Source organism: Cynocephalus volans, chromosome 11 (assembly GCF_027409185.1).
Source record: "Cynocephalus volans isolate mCynVol1 chromosome 11, mCynVol1.pri, whole genome shotgun sequence".
In the NCBI taxonomy this organism is placed as follows: domain Eukaryota; kingdom Metazoa; phylum Chordata; class Mammalia; order Dermoptera; family Cynocephalidae; genus Cynocephalus; species Cynocephalus volans.
In genome coordinates, this window is record NC_084470.1 from 118069044 (window position 1) to 118095685 (window position 26642).

Genomic DNA, 26642 nt, shown 5'->3' on the forward strand with positions numbered 1-26642 from the left:
CACCAAAAGATTGAAAGACATTCCTTGTTCATGGATTGGAAGAACTAACTTTGTCCATACTACCCAAAGCGATCTACAGATTCAGTGCAAACCGCATCAAAATACCAATGACATTCTTCACAGAAATAGAAAAAAACAATCCTAAAATTCATATGGAACAACGAAAGACCCCACATAGCTAAAGCAATCCTGAGAAAATAAATAAATAAAACTAGAAGCATTATACTACCTGACTTCAAACTATACTACAAAACTATAGTAACCAAAACAGCAAGGTATTTGCATAAAAACAGACTCATGGATCAATGGAACAGAATAGAGAACCCAGAAATCAACCCAGATACTGATAGCCAACTGATCTTCGACAAAGGCACCAAGAACATACACTGGGGGAAGGACAGCATCTTCAGTAAATGATGCTGTGAAAACTGGATATCTATATGTAGAAGAGTGAAACTAGACCCATACCTCTCATCATATACTAAAATCACCTTTAAGATTAAAGTCTTAAATATAAGACCTGGAACTATAAAACTCCTAGAAGAAAACATAAGGGAAACAGTTCAGTATGAAGGACTGAGCAAAGACTTTATGAGTAACCCCCCGCCAAAGCACAAGCAACAAAAGAAAAAATAAACAAATGGGATTATATCAAACTTAAAAGCTTCTGCACAGCAAAGGGAACAATCAACAGAGTGAAAAGACAATCTACAGAGTGAGAGAAAGCATTTGCAAACTATACATCTGACAAGGGATTAATATCCAGAATATACAAGGAACTCAAACAAGTTCACAGTAAAAAAACAAATAATCCAATTAAAAACTGGGCAAAGGAGCTGAATAGACTTTTTTCAAAGGAAGACATATAAATGGCCAACAGGTACATGAAAAAATGCTCATCATCACTAATCATCAGGGAAATGCAAATCAAAACCACATTAAGATATCATATCATCCCAGTTAGACTGGCTCTTATCAAAAAAACTGAGAATAACAAATCTGACAAGGATATGGAGAAAAGGCAACTCTTCTACACTGTTTATGAAACTGTAAATTATTAGTACAGCCATTATGGAAAACAGTATGGAGGTTTCTCAAACAACTACAGATAGAACTACCACATGATCTAGCAATCAATCCCACTTCTGGGTATATACCCAAAAGAATGGAAAATATCATGTTGAAGGGATACCTGCACTCCCATGTTCATCGCAGCTCTTTTTACAGTAGCCAAGATATGGAACCAACCTAAATGTCCATCGATGGACAATTGGATAAGGAAAATGTAGTATATATACAAAATGGAATACTAACTCGGCCATAAAAAAGAATGAAATTCTGCCATTCACAGCAACATGGATGAGCTTGGAGAAAATGTTAAGTGAAATAAGCCAGACACAGAAAGAGAAATACCACATGTCCTTACTCGTAAGTGGGAGGTGGGGGGGAGAGAGGGATGGAGAGAGAGACCAACCAACCACAATAAACCGTTGAACTTTCAGAAGGAGAGAACAGACCTACAGGTGGCAAGGGGGTTTTGGTAGTAATTGGGTAAGGGACACAAAGAATAATTATGATTTGTAATGATGAACATGCTAATATTGATTTGATCATCACATACTGTACACAAATACTGGTAGTCAACTTGTACCCCATAAATACAAATAATTAAAAATTAATAAATTAATTTTTAAAAAATGAATTAACAAACAATTATTTTAAAAACTTCTCAGTTTTAATTCCAATATGATAAATACCAATAGATATAATTTACATAAAGGAAAGCTCTTTGGTGTCCTTGTTAATGTAAAAGCTCAAAGTGGTCCTAAGGCCAAAAAGTTTAGGTACTAAATTTTAAAAAGAGAATTTACTTACTTTCACATCGAGGGGGTTTATCACTCCATTTTGGACGTAATCCTTTAAGCTCACAGTATAGAATTTGTTTACCAATTAAGTAATAACTAAATGAGAAAAGAAAAGATTACCATTTTCTTCAGCGGTTAATAAGATTCACATAATAATGAAGGAAATTTTTATATGTTCTTTTTCTACACTGCAGTAGTTTGAGGAAGAGGTTTCTTAAACAACATGTAATGAAAATGCTAAATAAATCTGCAATTTAATCAAATAAAGAGTTTCTCCACTTGAACACACATCTAAATAAATCTGCTGTGCCTGTCAGTCTGGCCTCTTTGCTGTCTTCTGCAATCCCATTACACATTCCTTTCTGTGACTTTGCTCACACCATACTGCTCAGTATGAGCACTGAGATCAGGCCCCAGAGAGCTGGACTGCCTGGATTCAAGACCCTGCTCCACAACTTACTAGTTACTTGAGCTTGAGCAAGTCATTTAAGTTTCTCTCATCAATTGAGAGGATGACAGTGCTCACCCCATAATGTTGTTTAGAGGATTAGGTAAGTTAGCATCTAGCTAGGTGAGTTTCAGCTCTCATTAACATTATTTAGATCAGAATATCTTCCTAGGAAAAGCTCAGGAATACCTCTACTCAATGAAACCTTCCCTGATGATTTAAATGCATAGGAAATCTCTCCCCCTTCTGGACTCTCACTGTAACTATCACGAATAATTCTCCTTATCCGACATTTCTCATTTATAATTTTGCTTTGATAGCTCTCTGTATATATTGTATTTTTCAATAAGTCTACAACTTCTTTGAGAAGAGTCTATGTCTCAAACTTGTGGTATCCTTCAAAGTGCCCGGCAAGCTCTCTCTATGTAACTATTAACTGAATGTCCCAATATTTTTATTTGATCAAGTTAAAGTATCAGTGAAACCACCTCTTCATAGTCACAGCTGACTTTTTCCCCAAGGCTCATGTATTTTTTTCTATATTATATAGCATATTACTGTCATGGGTTGAATATGGTTTGTCCCCTCCAAAACTCATGCTGAAATTTAATTGCCAGTATAATGGTTGATCATTAAGAGGGATTAATACCTTTTTCACAATACTGGGTTCTCAAGGAAGTGAGTGAGTTCTAGCTCTCTTTGGACTGGATACAGTGAGGCCACCTCTCCTGTTCTTCCTTTTTTACATGCCCTTTCACTTTCCACCATTTTATCATGCAGCACAAAAGCCCTTGCCAGACACTGCTGCCATGCTATTGGACTTCCCAGCCCCCAAAAGCATAAGCCGAATAGAGTTCTTTATAAATTACCCAGTCTCAGGTATTCTGTTATAGCACCAGAAAATGGACAAGACAATTAAATTTACTCTCGAGAGGCACATTTTTCATAAATGCCCAGTATCTCTAATATAAACTATTAAAAGAGCCCTACAGAACAAATGCTTTTATTGAGTATTCAGTGCCTCTTTTTGAGTTGCTTCACCTCTTTGTAGCAATCTCAAAAATAAGCTTTTCCAACTAAGTGATCTTGATCAACATGATGGTAAAGGCTGACCAGGGCAATTTCAACCTGGTAACACTTTACAGAGTTATCTGGATATAAGAATATCTTTGGTTGGCAATTCTCCCTTCTAGTTCTGTGAGCCCTGTTTCAATTCTAAGAGTTGGCAGTTTTAAACAAGGTGCACTTGGTTGTGAAAGAAAAAGTCATGATTCTTAATGCTTACAACAGGCTATTATTAGATACAGCATACATTATAGTTTTGCTTTCCTTCCATTTCAATTTCTATTTATCACATCTTTCCTATCTCCATAAAATGCCCAAAAGTTGTTTGGCTACAAGCACAACCTGTCACATAGAAAACAAAATTAAATCAAGTTTATGAATGCTCGAGAAGGAAAAATAAAAAGTGAATTAGTAACATTTACATTATTTCCTCTGAGGAGCAAGTTACTTACCCCTCATTACAAGAAAAGTGAAGCTGATAACCCCACTCCCAAGTTCCATTTGCAGGGACTGCTCTACCATTTGCAGGATCTTTTATAACGCTACATGTTAATCCTAAAAGAAAATAATTTGAAATTTTTTTAATTCAGTTTCAAAACAGACTTGAATCAAAATCAAAATTCTATATTGCTCTTTTGAATTCATGGGAATATTATTTTTTTTATTACCTATTGTAAGGGCAAACCTAAGATTAACATTTACCCAGGCAACCAATTACCAGGAAAAAGATTCCCTGGAAATTTCTCAAAGCCTAAAAAAATACATTGCTATTTAAAATCTTGTTTCACATGAGAAAATCATAATTGCAATAGTGGAATATGCGCCCTAAATTGTATGAAAATCTCAAGCACAAGCGAAAAAAAAAATTTTTGTTTACTTACTAAAACAACCGTCATCCGTGACAGGTAGCCATGTATGATTCAGATCACAAACAGTATACATGGCTAAAGGAGGAATATAAAAATATGCTGGTTTACATTCATACTTTACTTGTTCTCCAACCTCATAATAGGGTTTAGGTTTGCCAATGAGTTGCATGGCTTCAAATGTTGGTGGTGGATCACAGGCATCTAGAAATAAAGGAATAAGAACATGAGGATGAAGTATTGACGTAACTTTCACCAGCCAGGTGATAGTCTGGTAGCAGGTAGCATGGAAAAAAACAGAAAGGTCCTTTGGCAAGATTTTAAATGATTGTGCCATGATTTTACTCAAGTGGTGACTGTGGTGGAGGAATGTGCCTTGCTTGCTTTAATAACATTCTATTACCCTTTAGTTTGTTTGGGAATAAACTGTATCATCATTCACCAGTAAATTGAAGAGATAGCACCAATGTTTTGGGTCTTAAAAAATATACATAGGTATGTATCTTTCCCTACTTTTTTCTGAATTCATTTCAAAACTAACCTCTCCTCTAAGAAGTCTTCCATAGTGCACAGCATTCTGCTCATCTTAATCTTCCATAGTTTGAAACACGAACTTACAACAGCTTTTCGCTTCAGGCTCAGTCTCCTCTTAGAGGGCAAGTTCCTAGAGGCCAGGGACCATGTCTTCTTTTTCTACTATACCCTGTACCCAGTGGGTGCTCAAGAAATGCTATTGTAAGAGATGATTATTAAATAAGCATTCTGGATTTCACAAATCAAAATAAGTATGGACTAAAGTATTTCAAAATATAAGACTTCATTTCATATGTTTCATATACGTGAACTAAGCATCTTATAACTGAACAGACATTATTTAAATGTAAAAATTTACTACTCAGAATAGCCTTACATGAAAATCTTTTTTTTTTCTTGAACATTAAACATAATTTAATCTTCCCTCACAGATATTACATCATGCATTCCCTCAGAAGCTCCCTGAAGTACCCATTAGGCTGTTTATCCAACATAACCCTACAGTAGGGCTACTAGATTGCTGTGCTTTTAGAATTTTTTACTTCTGTTTTTTTGCAGGTTTTTTCCTCCCTACAGTGGTGTCACTTCTACTTGGCAGTTTATCTTCCTTTTAATTATCTGTGGGGTGGCAAACCTAACAAACCTGTTAGAACAATTATGTAAAACAAGGTGATGAAGTCATCAAGTCAAGGCCCAAAGGGCTAAGAGGATGCAGGGGCCTCTCCTAGGAAGGAAAGCCCTACAGCGACAGAGCTATTTTGACCTCCAAGAAGCCTTTTCATTCTTACTCCCTGGATCTCCATCACACTTCAGATTGAGAGACTGGTCAAGAACTCCAAACAAGTGAAACGTTAGTCTCATTTCACGCCATCCTCTAAATTCTAAAATTCTCTATATAAACAACATACAACATTTTATTTACATCATATCCTGCAATCTATCACTGGCAGCACCTTTTCAACATGTCTCCTATGCTCACCTTGATATCTGAATGTTCCTCCATCAACTGCCTAAAACAAAATGAAAACAAAAAGCCCTGGTAATTAAAAGCACTGTTTAAAAAGAGAATTAGAATAGAGTTGCGTTTTATTGCTAACATTAAATTTACTGAATATCCTGAGCCAGGAGTAAAAAAAGGAGTTCTAAAAACGCTTTATAATTCTGTTCTACATACAAAATACATAACATCATTCTAGGATTTCCTGGAACCACCAAGACAGAAATCAAGTAACAACATGCCAGGGATAAAGTTATACAAGTATCCTTTTTTTATGCATATAATTTCAGTACCTCTTGAAAGAACATAAAGAGAGGATTCCTAACTTAACTTTCACATATTAGATGGTTTAATCCATAATCATAATCACCCTATGAGACAGATACTATTTCCCCCCTCTTTGATGAGCAAACCCAAGGCATCATAAGGTGAACTAACTTGCCCAAGAACACACTCGAAGTAGGCGGCAGACCCAGGAGTCGAGCTAGGCAGTCTGGTCCACAGGCCACACCGTGAACAACTACTAACACTGCTTCCCGTTACCGTCTTTCATTTAGAGCCCCCCCCCCCCCCCCACCGCCTCATGCTCACACCAACATACTCTACCTGCCTTTCAGTCCTCAAGAATTGTCTTCTACTGTGCCTGGGGAAATTAAAGCAACCCTAGTTTAGATTCACATTGTGCCAAGTCAAACAAAAGGGCTCAAGTTGCCCTAAAAATTCAGGTAATATTAGAGTTTGAATTTATGATGTTGGTTGTTTATTCCTAACTAGCCTGTTGCTTTTCATAATTTTTCACTGTGTCCACTCCATTTTTCTTGCATCCTCTGCCCTACTGCTGCCACACTGAGTACTGTGGCAGTCAAACTATGTCACATCTTGGTGCCTTTGCTGACACTGCTTCCTCTGTTTTGAATGCCCTTCCTCTCTGGTCAGCTGCAACTCCAGCTCAGCTCTTGTCTTGCTAGTCTTAATCCACACATCATCTCCTCTAGAAAGCATTTTCAGCCTCCCCCTGGGAAGGGGTGATCAGTTGCCTCCCCTTGCACTCTTCTCTTAATGAATCTCTCTGGTAACTATCACAAGCTTTTGTGTTTAATAGTTAATATTAAACACAGGCCACAACACCTAGCATAATATGTCCCTCATAGTAGCTATTCAAAAAAATTTGGTACTCAAGGTACCACTGTTGCCAAACACAAAACAATGGTAAAGAATGGACTATAAGGAATTTCATACTGAAAATAATTATTAATGCTTTATGCATTGGAGAATGGAGACTTGGCTATTTCTCTTGTTGCCTATCTCTGCATATTCTGGTAACCTAGAAGTTGACTAGATAAGGACTACTCTCTTGGCATTGTAGTTTGCAGGCTAAGGAAACTAAGAAACTACTATGTGAGCACTTATTGATTTTGGCTTCTTTAATTGGAAAGAAGGAAAAGACTTAAAATAGGCAGAAGAGACCACAAACAACAGATAGTAGGTTTTGTCCCAAAAAGCAGCCCCCTTTCTGGAGGAATGAGACTGGTCTCAAAATTTGACAAATGTTTTGTTCTGTGATCTCATGTCATTTGTCAACTGCCTCTGAGATGGCAGGCCTCTTGTGCACAGCACTGTTAACAAAATCTCCCCCTCGTGAGAGAGTGAGTTGCTCCAAAAATGAAATGTTTATTTTATCCATGTATTCTCCCTGCCTAGCACAGTGAGTCCTCATTTTTACTTTCTCTAGGTTTCATACCTATCTTGACTTTACCATTCAACCTTAAACTTAACCTTGTTTTTCCTCCTCTTCATTTTTAGTTGTGTTCCCTTCCATGTTACACCCTATTCATTGTATTTATTTTCCTCTATTTCAAATAGCTTTCATAGTCTTCTTCAACTTCCAGTTTTAAGCTTATCATAAAAAAAAAAAAGATTACTTTTCTTTATCACCACTGCTCCCTACCCCCAACAGTCCCTCAAATTAAACTTTTTAATGATCAGAACTTTTTTTTTTTTTTTGGACCAGTAAGGGGATCGCAACCCTCGGCATGGTGTGGTCTGCACCATGCTTAGCCAGTGAGCGCACCGGCCATCCCTATATAGGATCTGAACCCGCAGCCTCCGCGCTACCAGCGCTGCACTCTCCCGAGTGAGCCACAGGGCCGGCTCGAGAACTTTTAATGATAAGACTGGAGCACTGGGAGACCTGGAGAGTCTACACAAACAGGGGAAGACAGATCCTTTCTGACCTTCAGCTGCCCCTTTCCTAGCTTTTTAGGCACCAATGAAAGGCCATCCTAAGCATGGCTCTTTAAAGAACTTTCTTCCTGGAGGCAGAAGGAATTTTTTCCTGGGCTCTAGGCTCTGACCAAATATTATATTTAATTTCCTGGTACTTAACAGTTAAATCAGAGTGTTGATATTGAAGCAAAAAAAAATGGGTATTTGGAACCCCAAGTGTGACAACACAGATGAGATCTTTACATTCTAATGGGATAAGACAGAAAAGATAGTTTTAGAAGGGTGATTACAAGTTAGGGGGAGATTTGAGCTGTGGTGTGTGTGTGCGGGCCTATCTGAGATAGGGTGGTCACAGAAGGTCTCTCTGCAGGGATTAAATTACAGTTGAGTGTGCAGGATAAAACAGAGCCAATTATGTAGTGAAAAAGGAAGAGAATGTCCCAAGGCCAAGGGAACAGCAAGTGCAGACGCCCAAGTTTAGCCTGTTTGATAAGCAGGAAAGTCTTCTTTGCCTCCAGACATTTGTTAAGTGCTGCCAAGCAGGAATTTCAGATCCTTCTGTCACTTCCTGTGCAGGTCAAGAGTCAGGTAATCAAAAGAAGATTCTGGCAGCTTTGTGCAAGGCAGATATTTTATTCTTCAGATATGAGCTTCACAGACATGCTTTATTCTCAGACATGAGCTCTGCCTCTACTCCACTAACCATCCATGCTCTGAGCAGTTATCTTTATACTCTTAGTACACAATAGCAGCCACAAGCCAAGCATTTCATAATTACAACAATCATGCTAATTCAGTAAATGGGCATACATGTGCAGTTACACTACCTTTATAACTTGTTTCTAGTGAATGTGTTGAATCTTGCCCATTTGTAACAGATGTGAGGCAAGAGATCCTGACTAAACTTTTCTATTTTCCTTACAAGTGCTGGCAGAGAAACATGCTCCCTTCCTCCAGAGCACTTCTCTTGTTTTATATTTATTATATATATATATATATTTATATTTATATTTATATCTTGGTTAATGTCTGCCACTCCCAATAAACTTCAACACATATTTACTATTGCCTATTGTGTGCCTGGTACCAGGGATATAACAGTGAGCAAAACAAAGTTCCTGCTTATATTCACGCATGTGTGTGTAAACACATATGAAATAAGGATCATGAAAACAGGAATGGTTTGTTATTGCCTACCAGCATATCCTCAGGACCAGCACAGGACCTGGCATGTAGAAGACAAATATTTGTTGAATGAATGCTAAGGAGAGAAATGCAGCATACAAACTGTATATGTAACAGGATCCTAAAAGAACTTGGGCATAGAAACACATATAAAGACAGAAGGAAGTACATCAGAATATCAGAATTGTCCTTTGACTGTGTAAAGTTTTTATACAATAAGCATGTATATTTTAGCATGAATGTTTTAAAGTATTCTATTCAATGAAACACAAAACCTTCAGCTTTAGTTTTGAGTTGTAGGGGAAAACCAGATTAGCATTATTTATTGTTCCTTTCTTAGGATACGAATTTCTTACTAGGTTTGGCTACCAATGTTTTCTAGGTTGCTTCAGGACTTCTCTCAAATATGACCCAACATAACGAAAAGAAAGAAAACAATGCCAAAAAAACATTAGGTAATAGAATCGTATACTGTTTATCTTGGCTGGGAACGAAATGATTACATGTCCAAAAAAAAAAAAAAAAGGATAGCAGCCACTTGTGAACCAAGACCATCCGTTCTCCAACAAGGAGGGTGTAACAAAACGGGATGGCTGATTCAGTAAATGGGCACACATGAGCACTACCTTTGCATCCCTCTGCACCCAACCTGCTCCCGCCCCGAGCACCAGCAGTACAACATGCCCTCTGAGCCGCAGAGCCCGCGCTCACCCCATACAAAGCAAACAGCGAGGGTCCTTATGCCACACTCGACACCGCAGGGCAGGCCACTTTTGTACCGCACACTCCGAGCAACACTCGCCTCGGGCTCCCCCAGCCCAGGTCTTCGGGGCGCAGCAGACACACAGCAACCCTCACCGCAGGTATTGCCGAGACCGTAGGGAACACCCCAGTCACCAAGCCCCTCACCCCAAGAGAACAGTGCGAACTCTCACCACGGGCCCCGCGCTGGCCCCAGCAACACTCGCACGCGCCCCACAGCAAGCCCTCACCTGGAGCACCGGTCCGCTCTCTCCACCTCGACCTGGCTCAACCCTGAAACACGCTGCAAGCTTTAGCTAGGCGTACGGCTATACCTCGGCTAAGCACCGCCGCGCCCACCACACCGGCACCGCTCACGGCCGAACACCAAGCAGGCCTTCACCTCGGGCACTGCAGGGTCTCCACGTCCCTCAGCCACACACACGCACACGCACACGCGCACACACACACACGCACACACACACGCACACACGCACACACACAAACACACACACACACACAACCTCGGGCACTGCAGGGTCTCCATGTCCCCCAGCCCCCCCCCACAACCTCCGCGTCCACACACACACACACACACACACACACACACACACACACACACACACACACACACACACACACACACACACACCCCGACCGAGCAATGCTCCAGCCTCGCCGCCGGCGCACACACCCTCTCCAGGCTCCTACCGGAATATGTAAACAGAAGGAACACCAGGGCCACCAGAATAATTCCAAAGAAGCACCGGGAAGGAAGGGGACGTTCCTGGCAGCGGGCAGGTGCCTTGCGCGACGCGGAAGACGCCGTCATTTTCCCGGTGATGAGCGGAAAAACTGACAGCTGGCAGAGCAGGGAAATGTCTGCTGAGTCTGGTTATCACACGCAACAATCCCCAAACTCAAGAAGTGTTAGGGGCCGCAGGACAGGAGGGCGTGGCCTGGGCCGCGCCCCGGACAGAAGACCTCCGAGTACGGAAGCCTGCCGGAGCCAATCGGCGGCGTCGGGGCGGGGCCTCGGCGCGGGGCTGCCCATCCGGCCTCGAGAAGGCCCGGCGTGGCCGTGGCTGGGGTCGAGGCGAGCGGGTTCCGCGGGCGGCTGTCGCTCCTCCCCGGGGGGCTTGACTGTTCTCCGGCTGCATCTTCTGCAGACCAGCCTGGAAGGCCGCAGAGGTTTGCTGGAAAGGGCCGCTCTCCACCTCATTGGGTGCAAAGGAAACGGAGCCGGCGTTGTCACCATTTCTGGGAACTCCGGAATGAGGAATATTTTCTTTCCCTCAGGTTGACAAAGAATAAAAACGTCAGCCAATGGGAGTGAACATGTTGGGGGGACCAGCACTCTTAACTTTTAGTTTTTAACATAACTTTTCGGTATTTTAAGAGTCTTAAAGTGCACATGACTTTTAGGCCACCAGTTCCACTTAAAAGTTAATCACAAAGAAACATCAGAGCTGTGAGTAGTATTTATAATTTTGGAAAAAATATATTAAACCCCTAAGTGTCTAGCAAAATATTAAGGAATTTATGGTAGGTACCTTTATGTGCAGCAAGCATTGTAAAAGAAACCAGTGTGAGAAACTATGATACATTTGTAAGAGGAAAAGCAGACTCCAAATCAGTATGTGCCTTTTGGCATTCATTTTATTAAAACAAACATACCATATTGAAATACACCAAAATAAACGATACTTTATAGGGTTATAGTTATTTCATTTTCTTTGTGTTTTTCCGTTTTCTATATTGAAGCTGCATTACATTTGGAATAAGGTCAAGAAAAAAAATTTTTTTAACTCTATATATCAAGGACTGTTTCGTCCATAGAATGGTGGGGGTAGAATTTGTACACAGGATTAAGATATAAGAGGATGGCGAGGAAATGAAGCTCACCGTGTAAACCTCACATGAGTCTTCTGGAATTATGAGTTTACATATGTGTTTAACACAGCTTTGTGTCGGAAATGTACTGAGGACTTTCCGGATTCAGCAAACCATAGAATTTCCTCTTCCCGTCAACAGCAAAATTTTAAAAATTCTTGGCACAACATACAAGTGTGGAGGTGATGCATAAAGTAAACACCTTAGTATTCGGGATTATAAAGTCCAGATATGCCATGACGGCAATTAAAGAAGGTATAATTAAGGAAACTGAACAGGAAACTCAATGAGGAGAAATTATTTCTGTGAATGCTTAGAGTTGTGAGATTGATATGACAGAAACATTCTGTAGCTTAATATTGGCACTGATTTGTGAAAATAGAAAATCTATTTTTTTCTGCAATAATAAATATTAAACATTTCCCATCTATTTCCAGGCTTGGAAGTAAGACTTCTTTTTTCTCATGAGAAAATTTTAAAAATAGGAGAAAAAATCTGGCTAGTGTTTGGTTTCCTAATTTCAGATGCTAGATTAGATTCAAGGATTGGTATTTTATTGAAACTTTCAATCCATCAAATTTCTATTCCTGGGGTTCATCAAGCAATTCTTAATATATTTGAAGACTTTCATATTGATTTTTTAAAGCTTATTTTGATTTGTTCCAACTGAGGCTTCATTTGAAAAGTTCTGAGCCTTGTTCCCTATTTTCTGGACAAGTTCTATGAGGTAGGGATAGAGTTTTCTTGCAGTCTCTCCAGTGCCGAGATCTATAGTAGGTGCACAATGAATACGTGGCAAATATTGTATGAAATGACTGGGTCTTTGTTGGGAAAATAGAATAATTTAATCAGGCCCCCTTGCCTTAGGTCCGGTTGGGGGTGGTGCAGCACATTCTTTGTAAATAAGTTGTGTGTGGGTGAAGTTAGGGCACATGCACGGCACCACTGCTTGGCTGGCATTGGAGTGCCCCCAGCATCCACCTGCACGGCCATGCTCTCGAACCTATGGCTCCAAGGACGTTTTTACTGGTTACCTAGCTCATAGACCTGTGTGTGAGGGGTCTGGTGACCCAACCTGGCGTGTGAGGGGTCTGGGGACCCAGCCTGGCATGTGAAAGGTTTGTTACCCAGTCTGGACAATGGACTTGAGGAGTCTGTGAGCTCCAGACCCAGCCCTAGCTCGACAATTGGCCCAGTCGGCAGGATTACGGTCAGGTAAAATAGCTTGACATTCTTGCTGTCAAGTGCATTTAACATGTCTCTGCCAGTTCTCCCCCAGCATGAATTTACCAAATGCTGGGGAAGTTCTGAGAGACTTTGATTTTAATAATTTTAGACACTAGGAAACAAAGTGGGATTTGTCTCTAAAAGAAATGAGCAACAACTATCTACAGAGAAAACCTTCCTAAATCAGTCACTGCACACTTACTTGTGAAGTGGACCTACTGTCTCTTCCCTTAGCCTTGAGATAATTTTATTAGTGACAGAGTTCAAAGGGAGAGTGTTGACAGTAAACTCTGACGCGCTGACAGGGGTAGAACTCAAAAGGCAGGGCTTTGAAAGAAGTAGGGGATAAAACACTAGTTGTTCCTCTAACTCCTCCTAAAGATTTTGTCAAACTGCTAAAGAGAGGAAAAGGAGAGAATGAAGGATATGTGTGTTTGTAGGCCAGGTGTAGAACTATGTGTAGATCTCTTTTAAGCTTTTGTGAAAGGCAGTGAGGGTGGAGTTTGGTGTGTGGAATGCCATTAAAAGGTGGTCAACTTCTTTAAAATGTGATGTTAGATGATTCTTTGCCTCTTAAATTAGTATACTGTATTTACTTTATGCTTTTCAGAAGTGGGTGTAGCAATATAAATGGGCCTCTGTTTGCACCTGGTAAATACCTGTTAGCCAAATGATCTTCATGTTTAGCTGTGTCTGACTCTCCTGTTACTAGCAAGAGCATTACTGGGGTATGCCACACCCAACACAGGGATTCTGAAAACAATTGAGTACAGAAGAGGATTTCTCAGAAAGAACACATATTCATTTTGTTTCCTCTTGGCTTTTGAAAAAAGGTAAATATATTGTAAACTATATGCCATAAGTAGATTTGCAAAGATAAAGGCTTTTATTCCTTTCTCATTATAATGGTGAAAGTGACCTTAGCCAGAAAGTGGCCATCTTTGGGATAACTAGGACCACGCAGAAAATTTCAGTTAGCCTTTAACTTGGGAACTAATAATCACTAATTCCTTGAGGTTAGTAGAGGAAAAGAGAAACTGACTGTATGGCTGAAACTGCCCAGAGATAAAATCATATCCCAAAAGGATCCTTCTCAAAAGTTTATTTCTGTTTATTTCCCATTATACCCGCTTATGTTGATTTACTTTAGATGTTGTGCACCTACAATTAAGGATTAAAACTCAGTTTCCCTGTTTTCCTTTCCCTATTTACCTCTCTAATCAACTGCAAACAGAGGAAATCCAAGAAAAAGGCAAAGCACCCTAGCTGATTATTAACACACCTTGCTTCAAGGAAAATTGCATCCACATTAGTTAGAGTCAGGTATTTTTGCGTTCCAGTAATGTTTGACTGAGGTTATTATATTTCAGTTCTCCCTAGGAGATAAGGATTCCAACCTGAAATAACATCAAGGCCTTGAAGCTGACTAGTCCACCAACTGCAGACTCCATGACACCAAAGCACCCAGTCCATCATGGGACCCTAACATCTGACTCAGACCCTCTGCTGAACCTTTGACCAGTCTCCCCCTTTGCCTGCAGGACAAAACTTTTATCTCACCTTCCCGCCTCTTCCCCTTTATAAACGCCAGAACAGGCATCGGAAGGCAGGATGATTTTAGCCTGGTCATCCCCTAAATGCTGGCTATCTGAATAAAGCTTCCAATCCTTGCACCAACTTTTGGACTTTTGGGTCATTTGTTTAATGCAAAAGAGCAAGCTTAGCCTGGCTGCCAGTAACAATGGCAGAGACAGAAAATTTCATTTAAACATCATAGACTTTAACTTACATCTCTTAACTTTACAAAGAAAAAAAGCAAATAAGACAAAACAAAGAATATTAGCACTAGCTTTGGAGAGCAATTGGTCTAGCCCTTGCTTTTCAAATGAAAAATGTAACGCCAGAGGTTAACAGAATTGTTAACCTTGCTTAATAATACAAGTTAGGCAATATAGTATTTTATCATACTTAGTATATGTAGTATTTCCCATGATAAATGATGTAATAGAAAAAAATCTCATGGCTTATTTGCAGTGAGAGTCACAGGCATCAGATATTTATTAATCATAATGCTAACAGACGTACTCCATTCTGGAACAAAAACAATTTTTTCTTGTGATGAGGAATTTTAATTCTAAGAAAAGCCAATCCTGAAGCATTTAGTTTCTAGTACGCCTTCAAAAGTTACTTCTTCAAAATCCCAAGGAATAGCAGATATTTGCTAAAGATCCAACTAAGCAAAATCCTGTCATTGTGTATCTTTTCATATATTTGTGGGCTACTTGTCTTTCTTAGTGAACTGGCTGTATGTTCTCTGGCCATTTCTTCAGGAGGTGGGAGCGGAGGTCGGCTCAATTTTCAAGAACTCTCTAAATAATATGGCAATTACCCTTCATCTGAGATACAGGTTGCATTTTTTTCCCTTGTAGTTTGTCATTTGACTTTGCGTATGCTGGGCTGATAGTTTCTAGAAATTATTAGTGTGGCCCATAATATCATAACAAATTTTTGATCTATAAAGATGTGGACTGGCTAAAGACTACAGGGCCACTTGTTTAAAAAGTGTCAGTATGTGTTTATTAACTTAAATTCTTTTTTTTTTTTTTTTTTTTTTTTTGTCCTTTTTCGTGACCGGCACTCAGCCAGTGAGTGCACCGGCCAGTTCTACATAGGATCCGAACCCGCAGCGGGAGCGTCGCAGCGCTCCCAGCGCCGCACTCTACCAAGTGCGCCACAGGCTCGGCCCTTAACTTAAATTCTTAAAAGTTGTGCTTTTGCAGTTAATTTAGTGTATTCTGAATCCATACAAGAGTTAAGTTACTTTTAGAATAACAATTAGTCCTGAGTTTCAAGATGGCGGCGGCTGCGGCGGCTGGCGCGGAGTAGCTGAGGTGGAAAAGGTGGCCACTGGGCCTCAGGCAGACGGGAAACTTGTGGACCTTCCTCTGGCCATCTCTTAAGGGAGGACTGCTGCTGCTGGCCGGTCGTGGGGGCTCAACGCCACTTTGCCCCCGGCAGGAGAGGCTGCCTCATTTACAGGCAACAGCTTTGAAGTGTGGAGCAGGAAAAGAACTGATTCTTAGCTGCAAAAGTGAGTCTTGAAACAGGGAACACGGCGCCAGGGCTGCTGTGGATGCAGCCAGGATCCCGGAGGCTGGGGCCGCACTGAAGGCGGCCAGCTGCCCTATTCAGGATTCGAGGTTTCAGGCCGGCATTAAAGAAGATTCCTGGGAGCGCCCGAGCGGCGCCGCGACTGAACAGCCCGAGGCGGCAGCGCCGAGAACACGGAAGGCAACAAATCAGAGACAGAGCGAGCGCCCGACCTGGCACAGCACTGTGAGTGATCCCTGGCACAGCTCTGTTCGGGGGGTGGATGCCTACGTGGCTCCCGCCTGCACCACCAGGCCACTCACTGCCACGGTGCTGCCTCCATTTTCCCAGGTGCGGGCAGCTCCACCCTGCTCGGCCATCACTGAACCCATTTGCTTGGCCTGGCGCGGGGCTTTCCGGACCCTGCAGGCCGACCTCCTCTCCCACTCCCTCCGCGGTTCTCTGGCAGGGCTGGGGGTGTGGGGCGTCCCGACCAGTTTTGGGATGGCTAGGAAGTACGGGCGGGCCGACTGTCACTCCACCACACCCTGGACTCCGGCCCCGGTAAACTTCCTGTTACTGGGAGGCAGATACCATCTCTGCGACCACCAGTTTGGAAAAAAGCCTAACGAGTTTCTGGTTGGGAATAGTGTGGTAGGAGAGTTCCCAGGTCCGCTTGAACCTGCCAGAGAGCAGGCTGCAGGCGGGCACTAGACTCGGTTTATACCGGGGGGATACAAAGGTGAACAAGACCCGAGAAAGATCTACACAGTGCTACAAAGGCACCCAGAGAGACCGGTCGTCTGTGCCTAGCAGAAACCTGGTAGACTTCCTGGGCGAGGCGGTGCTGAGCAGGGTCTTGAAGGCCCAGCTGATAGACGAGGGGTGCAGAAGACACGCCCCAGCCCAGCACAGTGTGCACAGAGGGGGGAGACGTGCGGCCAGGGAGGCGGAGACTCGACAGAAACCACACACCCGGTGGGGCCGCCACTGCACGATCTAACAGCCTGGGCCAGAGCACACAGAACGGGGAGAAGTCCTGTACAGAAAGTGAAAGCTCAACAGAGATCACACACCCTGTGGTACGTGATCCACCAGCCCAGCAGAGTACAAGCTGACCAGAAAGGTGGATCCCCGGAGAAGCCCAAGACCCGAGGCAACCACACTCACAAGACACTAGAGGCCAACTGAGCAGTCACGGCGAGAGCCATACCAAATTGGCAACCACAGCAACATCCTAGTTAGTCATTAGTCTTAAACCGGTAGACTGTGAAACCCCCGGCCACAATGAATAAACACCAAAAAAAAGACACCAGAAATACAAAAAATCAAGAAAGTACACCACCAAAAGTTAATAAATCTCATACTCTAGATCCTATAGAACAAGAAGCCCTTGAAATAACTGACAAGGAATTTCGAGTGATAATTCTAAGGAAACTGAATGAGATACAAGAAAACTCAGCTAGATATCATGATGAAATGAGGAAAAGTATACAGGATCTGAAAGAGGAAATATACAAGGAAATCAATGTCCTGAAAAAAAATGTAGCAGAACTTGCTGAACTGAAGAAGTTATTCAGCGAAATAAAAAACACAACGGAGAGTTTAACCAGCAGGCTTGTCGAAGTTGAAGAGAGAACCTCTGAACTTGAAGATGGGCTGTTTGAAATAACACAAGCAGACAAAAAGAAAGAAAAAAGAATCAAGGACATGGAAGAAAATCTGAGAGAGATATCAGACAACCTCAAGCGCTCAAATATCCGAGTCATGGGTATTCCAGAAGGGGAGGAAAATGGAGATTCCATTGAAAACATATTCAACAAAATAGTGGCAGAAAACTTCCCAGGTATAGGAAAAATCACAGATCTTCAGATCCAGGAAGCTCAACGATCTCCAAACGTATTCAACCCAAAAAGGCCTTCTCCAAGACATGTCATAGTCAAATTGGCAAAACTCAGAGACAAAGAGAGAATCTTAAAAGCTGCAAGAGAGAAGCGTCAAATCACCTATAAGGGAGCCCCAATCAGGTTAACATCAGACTTTTCATCACAAACCCTAAAAGCTAGAAAGGAATGGGATGATATTTTCAAAATACTAAAAGACAAAGATTGCCAGCCAAGAATACTCTACCCTGCAAGGCTATCCTTCCGAAATGAGGGGCAAATAGTATATTTCTCAGACAAACAAAAACTGCGGGAGTTCACTACCACAAGACCACCCTTACAAGAAATCCTCAAGGGTGTACTGGGTTTGGTTCCTGAAAAATAACTACCACTGCCATAAAAACCTAAGAAAAATCTAAACCCGCTAGTACAATAAAAATGGCATTCATGAAGAGAAAACAAGCTAACAAAAACACTATCTACAACCTAAGGAACCAACAAACAAAGAAACCAAACAGTAAATCAGAAAGCAAGGAACAAAAGACACCTAAGACAACCAAACAACCAATAAAATGCTAGGAATAAATCAACACCTTTCAATAACAACTCTTAATGTTAAAGGCTTAAATTCCCCAATTAAAAGACACAGACTGGCTGACTGGATCAAAAAGCAGGACCCAACTATATGCTGCCTACAAGAGACCCACCTCACCCATAAAGATTCACACAGACTAAGAGTGAAAGGATGGAAAAAGATTTACCATGCAAACAGAAAAGAAAAACGAGCTGGAGTGGCTATTCTTATATCTGACAAAATAGACTTTAAACTAAAAACCATAAAAAGAGACAATGAGGGACACTACTTAATGATAAAAGGACTGATCCATCAAGAAGACATAACAATCATAAATATGTACGCACCCAATGTTGGAGCAGCCAGATTTATAAAACAAACTCTATTAGACCTAAAGAAGGAAATAGACACTAATACCATAATAGCAGGGGACCTGAACACTCCACTGTCAATATTAGACAGATCATCTAGGCAAAGAATCAGTAGAGAAACACAAGATCTAAACAAGACTCTAGACCAATTGGAATTGGCAGATATCTACAGAACATTCCACCCAACAACCTCAGAATATTCATTCTTCTCATCAGCACATGGATCATTCTCCAGGATAGATCACATATTAGGTCACAAATCAAGTCTCAATAAATTCAAAAAAATTGGAATTATCCCATGTATCTTCTCAGACCACAATGGATTAAAACTAGAAATTAATAACAAACAAAACTCTGGAAACTATACAAACACATGGAAATTAAACAGCATTCTACTTAATGACATATGGGTCCAAGAAGAAATCAAGCAGGAAATCAAAAAGTTTATTGAAACTAATGAAAACAATGATACATCATACCAAAACCTGTGGGATACTGCAAAAGCAGTATTAAGGGGAAAATTTATTGCATTAAATGCTCACTTCAGAAGAATGGAAAGATGGCAAGTGAACAACCTAACACTTCACCTTAAAGAACTAGAAAAACAAGAACAATCCAATCCTAAAGTTAGCAGATGGAAAGAAATCATTAAGATCAGAGCAGAACTGAATGAAATTGAAAACCAAAAAACAATTCAAAAGATCAACGAATCAAAAAGTTGGTTTTTTGAAAAGATAAATAAAATTGACAAACCATTAGCATGGCTAACAAAAAAAAAGAAGAGAGAAGACTCAAATAACAAAAATTAGAAATGAAAAAGGCGATATTACAACTGATTCATCTGAAATACAAGGAATCATTCGAGACTACTATAAACAACTACACGCCAACAAATTTGAAAATCTGGAGGAAATGGATAAATTTCTGGACACACACAAGCTCCCAAAACTGAACCGTGAAGATGTAGAAAATTTGAACAGACCAATAACAATAAAGGAGATTGAAGCTGTTATCAGAAGGCTCCCAACAAAGAAAAGCCCAGGACCAGATGGATTCACAGCAGAATTTTACCAAACATTCAAAGAGGAATTGACACCGATTCTTTACAAACTATTCCAAAAGATTGAAACAGACGCAAATCTCCCAAACTCATTCTATGAAGCAAACATCATCCTGATACCAAAACCAGGTAAAGATATAACCAAAAAAGAAAACTACAGGCCGATATCCTTGATGAATATAGATGCAAAAATCCTCACTAAAATACTAGCAAACAGAATACAGCAACACATACGAAAAATTATTCATCACGATCAAGTGGGATTCATCCCAGGGATGCAAGGTTGGTTCAACATACGCAAATCAATAAATGTGATACACCATATTAATAAACTCAAACACAAGGACCATATGATCATCTCTATAGATGCTGAAAAAGCATTTGATAAAGTTCAGCACTCATTCATGACAAAGACCCTCTATAAGTTAGGTATAGAGGGAAAGTATCTCAACTTAATTAAAGCCATATATGACAAACCCACTGCCAATATCATCCTGAATGGGGAAAAGCTGAAAGCTTTTCCTTTAAGAACAGGCACTAGACAAGGATGCCCACTCTCACCACTCCTATTCAACATAGTGTTGGAAGTACTAGCCAGAGCAATCAGAGAAGAGAAGGAAATAAAGGGCATCCAGATTGGAAAAGATGAAGTCAAACTGTCCCTGTTTGCAGATGACATGATCCTATATATCGAACAGCCTAAACCTCTACAAAAAAACTGTTGGAATTGATAAATGATTTCAGCACAGTAGCAGGATACAAAATCAACACACAAAAATCAGTAGCATTTCTTTTCTCCAATAGTGAACATGCAGAAGGAGAAATCAAGAAAGCCTGCCCATTTACAATAGCCACCAAAAAAATAAAATACTTAGGAATTGAGTTAACCAAGGAGGTGAAAAATCTCTCTAATGAGAGCTACAAACCACTGCTGAGAGAAATTAGAGAGGATACAAGAAGATGGAAAGATATTCCATGCTCTTGGATTGGAAGAATCAACATAGTGAAAATGTCCATACTACCCAAAGTGATATACAAATTCAATGCAATCCCCATCAAAATTCCAAAGACATTTTTCTCAGAAATGGAAAAAACTATTCAGACATTTATATGGAACAATAAAAGACCACGAATAGCCAAAGCAATGCTCAGCAAAAAAAATAAAGCTGGAGGCATAACACTACCTGACTTTAAGCTATACTACAAAGCTATAATAACCAAAACAGTATGGTACTGGCATAAAAACAGACACACTGACCAATGGAATAGAATAGAGAATCCAGAAATCAACCCACACACTTACTGCCATCTGATCTTTGACAAAGGCACCAAGCCTATTCACTGGGGAAGGGACTGCCTCTTCAGCAAGTGGTGCTGGGATAACTGGATATCGATATGCAGGAGAATGAAACTAGATCCATACCTCTCACCGTATACTAAAATCAACTCAAAATTGATTAAGGATTTAAATATACACCCTGAGACAATAAAACTTCTTAAAGAAAACATAGGGGAAACACTTCAGGAAATGGGACTGGGCACAGACTTCATGAATACGACCCCAAAAGCACGGGCAACCAAAGGAAAAATAAACAAATGGGATTATATCAAACTAAAAAGCTTCTGCACAGCAAAAGAAACAATTAAAAGAGTTAAAAGACAACCAACAGAGTGGGAGAAAATATTTGCAAAATATACATCTGACAAAGGATTAATATCCAGAATATATAAGGAACTCAAGCAACTTTACAAGAAGAAAACAAGCAACCCAATTAAAAAATGGGCAAAAGAGCTAAGTAGGCATTTCTCTAAGGAAGATATCCAAATGGCCAACAGACATATGAAAAAATGCTCAACATCACTCAGCATCCGGGAAATGCAAATCAAAACCACATTGAGATACCATCTAACCCCAGTTAGGATGGCTAAAATCCAAAAGACTATGAACGATAAATGCTGGCGAGGCTGCGGAGAAAATGGAACTCTCATACATTGTTGGTGGGACTGCAAAATGGTGCAGCCTCTATGGAAAATGGTATGGAGGTTCCTTAAACAATTGCAAATAGATCTACCATACGACCCAGCCATCCCACTGTTGGGAATATACCCAGAGGAATGGAAATCATCAAGTCGAATGTATACCTGTTCCCCAATGTTCATCGCAGCACTCTTTACAATAGCCAAGAGTTGGAACCAGCCCAAATGCCCATCATCAGATGAGTGGATACGGAAAATGTGGTACATCTACACAATGGAATACTACTCAGCTATAAAAACGAATGAAATACTGCCATTTGCAACAACATGGATGGACCTTGAGAGAATTATATTAAGTGAAACAAGTCAGGCACAGAAAGAGAAATACCACATGTTCTCACTTATTGGAGGGAGCTAAAAATTAATATATAAATTCACACACACACATACCCACATACACACACAAACCGGGGGGGGGGGGGAAGAAGATATAACAACCGCAATTGTTTGAAGTTGATGCAACAGACAAACGGAGGGGACATGGTTGGGGGGGAGGGGGGGAGGGAGAAGGGAGGGAGGTTTTGGTGATGGGGAGCATTAATCAGCTACAATGTATATCGACAAAATAAAATTAAAAAAAAAATAAATAAAAATAAAAAAAACAAAAAAATAAAAAATAAAAATAAATAAATAAATAAATAAATAAATAAATAAATAAAAATAGAATAACAATTATTCTTTTATTTCAATTTTCAGTATGTTTTTAATACAAATGGCACAAAGTGCTTTAATGGTACAAAGTGCTTTTAAAATAGAGCTTAGGAAATATCTAAAGCTTAATTATTTTCCAGATATTTCTCTTGAAACAAAATATGAAAAAAGATTTATAGAAAATGGATTAAAATATTAACAGTGGTTATCACTAGGGAGTATAATTACATGTGACTTATTATTTTTTACATCTTCCTGAATTTTCTGAATTTTCCTTAATGAGCCCATTCCACATTATAAACATTTTAAAATAAGGAAGGAAAATGACAAACATAAACCCAAAATCCTAGGCAATAGCTTCTTTCTTAAAGTATTTCAAACTGTTTTCTGTATCCTAAGTGCAGTCTTTTCCCTGACTAGATAGTGTACCTTTAGCACAGCAAAGGGGGTGAGGGAGTGACAATACTGCAATCTAAGAATGGAGCTTTGCTAGATTCTGGGAAAGCTTCAGCATCTTCAAGTGCACGTTTGCATCTCTGTGAAGTCACTTCAAAGACTTTGTGAATCTCAGATCTTACTCTGTTGAAATGAATTGGCTCCTTTCCAACCATCGTTTAATTCAAGGTGTTTTGTCAAGGAAGGACCCTGAAATAACAGGATATTTTTATTTAGATGACAGCATGGTCAGCAACCGAACTACCCAGAATTTATATGCTGATAATCATGATGCTAGCATTACCTATAAATTACAAGTTCATTAGAAGTGTTTACCCTCTGTTGCAGTTGCTATGTAGAGCTCAAGAGAGTATGGCATAAATTGAGACGCGAATAGATAAGGGAGAGGTTGAGTAACTCGACCTTTTCCTTTCTTCTTTTGTCAAAGAAAAAATGTTCTCAAACTTGAGCACCTAAATAAAAAGAACTTCATTCCAGAAAACATGCAAGTCACTCATAACACAGAGAACGTTTCCTTGAGTGAATTCTGGAACTATGGTTGTGACAGGAGATAGTAAACAGGAGCTGGCAATCTTAGAGGAGGGCCAGCTTCAGAAAACATGTCCTCCTCCTCTAATTACAGTCAAGAGTGAGCTGGGGTCGTGCATTCAGTACAAGATATCCCAATGCTTCTCTGGCTATGCTGGAGCCTCTTAAGACCAGGAATGCTGTCCTTCTACCAATGGACAGACCCCCAATTGTAGAGGGTACTAACATTAATAAAGTGCATGTATTTCACAGGGCCTTAACATTGAGCCTAGTAGGGCTACAGCCCTTAGAAGGACCACAGTCCTTAGATCAGACTGTAGCTTAGTAGTATCTTTATCTTAGTAGGACCACGGTCCTTAGCTGTTAGAAGGGCCAAAGCCCTTTAGTTTAGGCTGTAGCACAGTGGGGCCACAGCCCCGTAGTTTTAGCAAGACCAAAGCCTTGTAGTTTGAGGTTCTTCCTTTTAGTATTGCACATAGAAATGCTAAGCTTGGGGAAAAAACAGAAAACTTTCACAGGACTAAAAAGTCTCTGGTGTGGATGTGAAATCTGTAACACAGCAAAAGTGCTTGCTCTAAGGGCAGATGCCCTTGATGCAGCTAAACCTAAGTATGGGAAAATATGTGTACTGAAAGCTTCAAGGCTACTCTGCCCAATAGCGGCTGGTTCCACATTTCACCTTCAACTACTTCTCTAAGTTTCCTAGGGAACTAAGTGTTGCCATAACGATTATCTCATTGGTTCTTTTGTATGTCACATAGCTTAGTTTTATGACTCCTTTGATGGTGAATTGCTTAAACTGTTTTTAAGTTGCACCTGCTTTAATGAAAATTGTTATGTAGCCAGTTTGTTTATGTTTTCACTATGACTGATTAACCACGTGTGTTCTTTGCTGTAACTTTTTGCCTGGATGATAAAAAAACCAAGAAAAGCCCTGTTTGGGGGCCATTTCCCAGGAATTCCTTCTCTCTTAAAGAAGTCATCTCTTGGGATTTAACCCCTTCGGGCCTCTCACTGCTCAGGAAAAACAGGCTTTGAGGAATCCTTTGCATCTCCGTCTCGGTCACCCTGAGAGAGAGGTGATACCCCGTGAGGCCCACTAGCTCACCTGACCCTCGGTTAACACTGCTACCTGATTCCCCATCACGGTTCTCTTTCGGTCTCACAAGACTTCCAAAGAGCACCAATTACCGGCATCTCCTCCAAACATTCTCATGTTCTTCAACACATGCTTGTGTCTTTGGAGTCCACTTGTATCACCCACTCTGCCCCAGCACCTGGCCTGGGTGCACAGGTCTTAAAACTTGGTACAGACTCTAACTTACTCCTTGTCTACTGTTTGCTGCCACAAATGATTAACCTTGTTTTTGTGGAACACTGTGGTCAAAATTCCAATCTTAAAAAGGAAATGTGAGACACAGTAATTGAGGACTTACTACCTTTCTATTAAAAGGTGATCAACCGTCAGTGTACACAATTTGAGCGTGTACTTTGATACAAAAGAGTGTTTCCAAAAAGTTAAGGATAAATGAAATTTTGGCAAATGCATTCTCAAGTATTTACTGAACATTTCTCATTTGATTAACTCTGTGCTTAGAGGTTTGGGGAAATTTTTTTTCTAAATGGCCTTACAAGGAGTTAATAATTTAGTGTGGAAAAGTGGCTAATTAACATTTGAAGAATAAATGAGCAAGTGAATGAAAGCAATAGAGTTAACAGACAAAAAACAACACATGAAATGTCAAGTACTATGGGATGTGTTTACACACAGTTTAAATGATGGGAGAAATGGTTATCATTTGCTGAAAAAAGCAGGCTTCAATATCGTTCAATCAATATAATCTCAAGGTATAATCCTGCAAACGTAAAATAATATGCAAAGAGGCTTGAGAATACTATCTACTGGGTGGAGATTCTTGTAGGTAATTTTTATATTTTTAATATTTCCTCTATTTCCTGTTTTCAATAATGAGCACATATTACTCTTAAAAGAAAATAGTTTATTTTTTAAATGGCATAGTCAGGAAATGCTGTGAGTTCCAAAGAGAAGCATCATTTTGGATGGCAGTTGTTCAGAAGACTTCTTGGGCGAGTGACTTCTGAGCTCGGTTAATGGAACTTAAATAGGAACAGAGGTGGCGAAGTGTAACCTGGCAAGAATGAGGCTAAATCGAATGATATTTTAAGCACTGTTGTGGAATATCTTAAACATGAACTCTTGTAGAAATGATCATTGCCATCACAGTCTGCTGTTGTTTTTTTTCTGTTCATAATCGGTGGCCGCACAGCTAGCCTTGAATCAGTCTGGGACAACTTTTTCCTTATAGCACCCCAATAGTAAAGGGAAATGAATGCCTCACCCGAGAACCTTGGAGGCATAACTTAAAGCATCCCTGAAAGCACAATATTCTGCCTTATTTTATCTTAAAATCTACTGCATTATTTGTCTTGCTCCCTTTCATATGTATTTGTGATAATTTAGAAATAATCCTATTTTCCCTTCAAGCTATTGGAATAACATTATAAAGAGACATCGTCCTTGGAAGCCATGTCATTTTCATCTCAGGACTTCCATAGACCCTCAATATACTAACAGCGCATCCTCAGGCATATGTGTGTGCCCATTTGGGAAGTATCAGACCAGGTGACCGTTAAAGCTTCAAGAAGTAAAATATCAATACTGAATTTCTAAGAAAAGCAATGTAGATTTCATTTGCTTTCATAAACAGTAATGAAAAATAAGCTATAAGACATAAGCAAAGTGACTAGGAAGCCAGATGATAAACAGAGGTCATTGCAAATTCATTTCCATTATAGAAAAAAATAGGGCATAACCTGTGTTTTTTTTTGTTTATTCAAAAATTTGAATTGCCTGTACTTATATCTTGGTTAACTATAGAATGCCTTTCTCACCCCCTTACATTTTCCTGTGGCCCCTTCCACTG

The 26642-nt window shown here is 40.2% G+C and overlaps 1 protein-coding gene across 7 annotated transcripts in view; it reads right to left on the bottom strand.

Moving 5' to 3' along the window:
• Positions 1 to 10885, bottom strand: part of CD46 (CD46 molecule) — a 29691-nt gene extending 18806 nt beyond the window's left edge. For all 7 annotated transcript variants that reach the window (XR_010024895.1, XR_010024896.1, XM_063114676.1 and 4 more), the window contains exons 1-4: positions 10639 to 10885; positions 4260 to 4448; positions 3831 to 3933; positions 1876 to 1961 (exon numbers count right to left, since the gene is read on the bottom strand). Coding sequence is in view for 5 of the 7 variants with exons in the window: in XM_063114676.1 (XP_062970746.1) it covers positions 1876 to 1961; positions 3831 to 3933; positions 4260 to 4448; positions 10639 to 10759 (499 nt within the window). In the remaining 2 variants the exon portion in view is untranslated. The remainder of the gene's footprint in view (positions 1 to 1875; positions 1962 to 3830; positions 3934 to 4259; positions 4449 to 10638) is intronic.
• Between the last annotated feature and the right edge of the window lie 15757 nt (positions 10886 to 26642).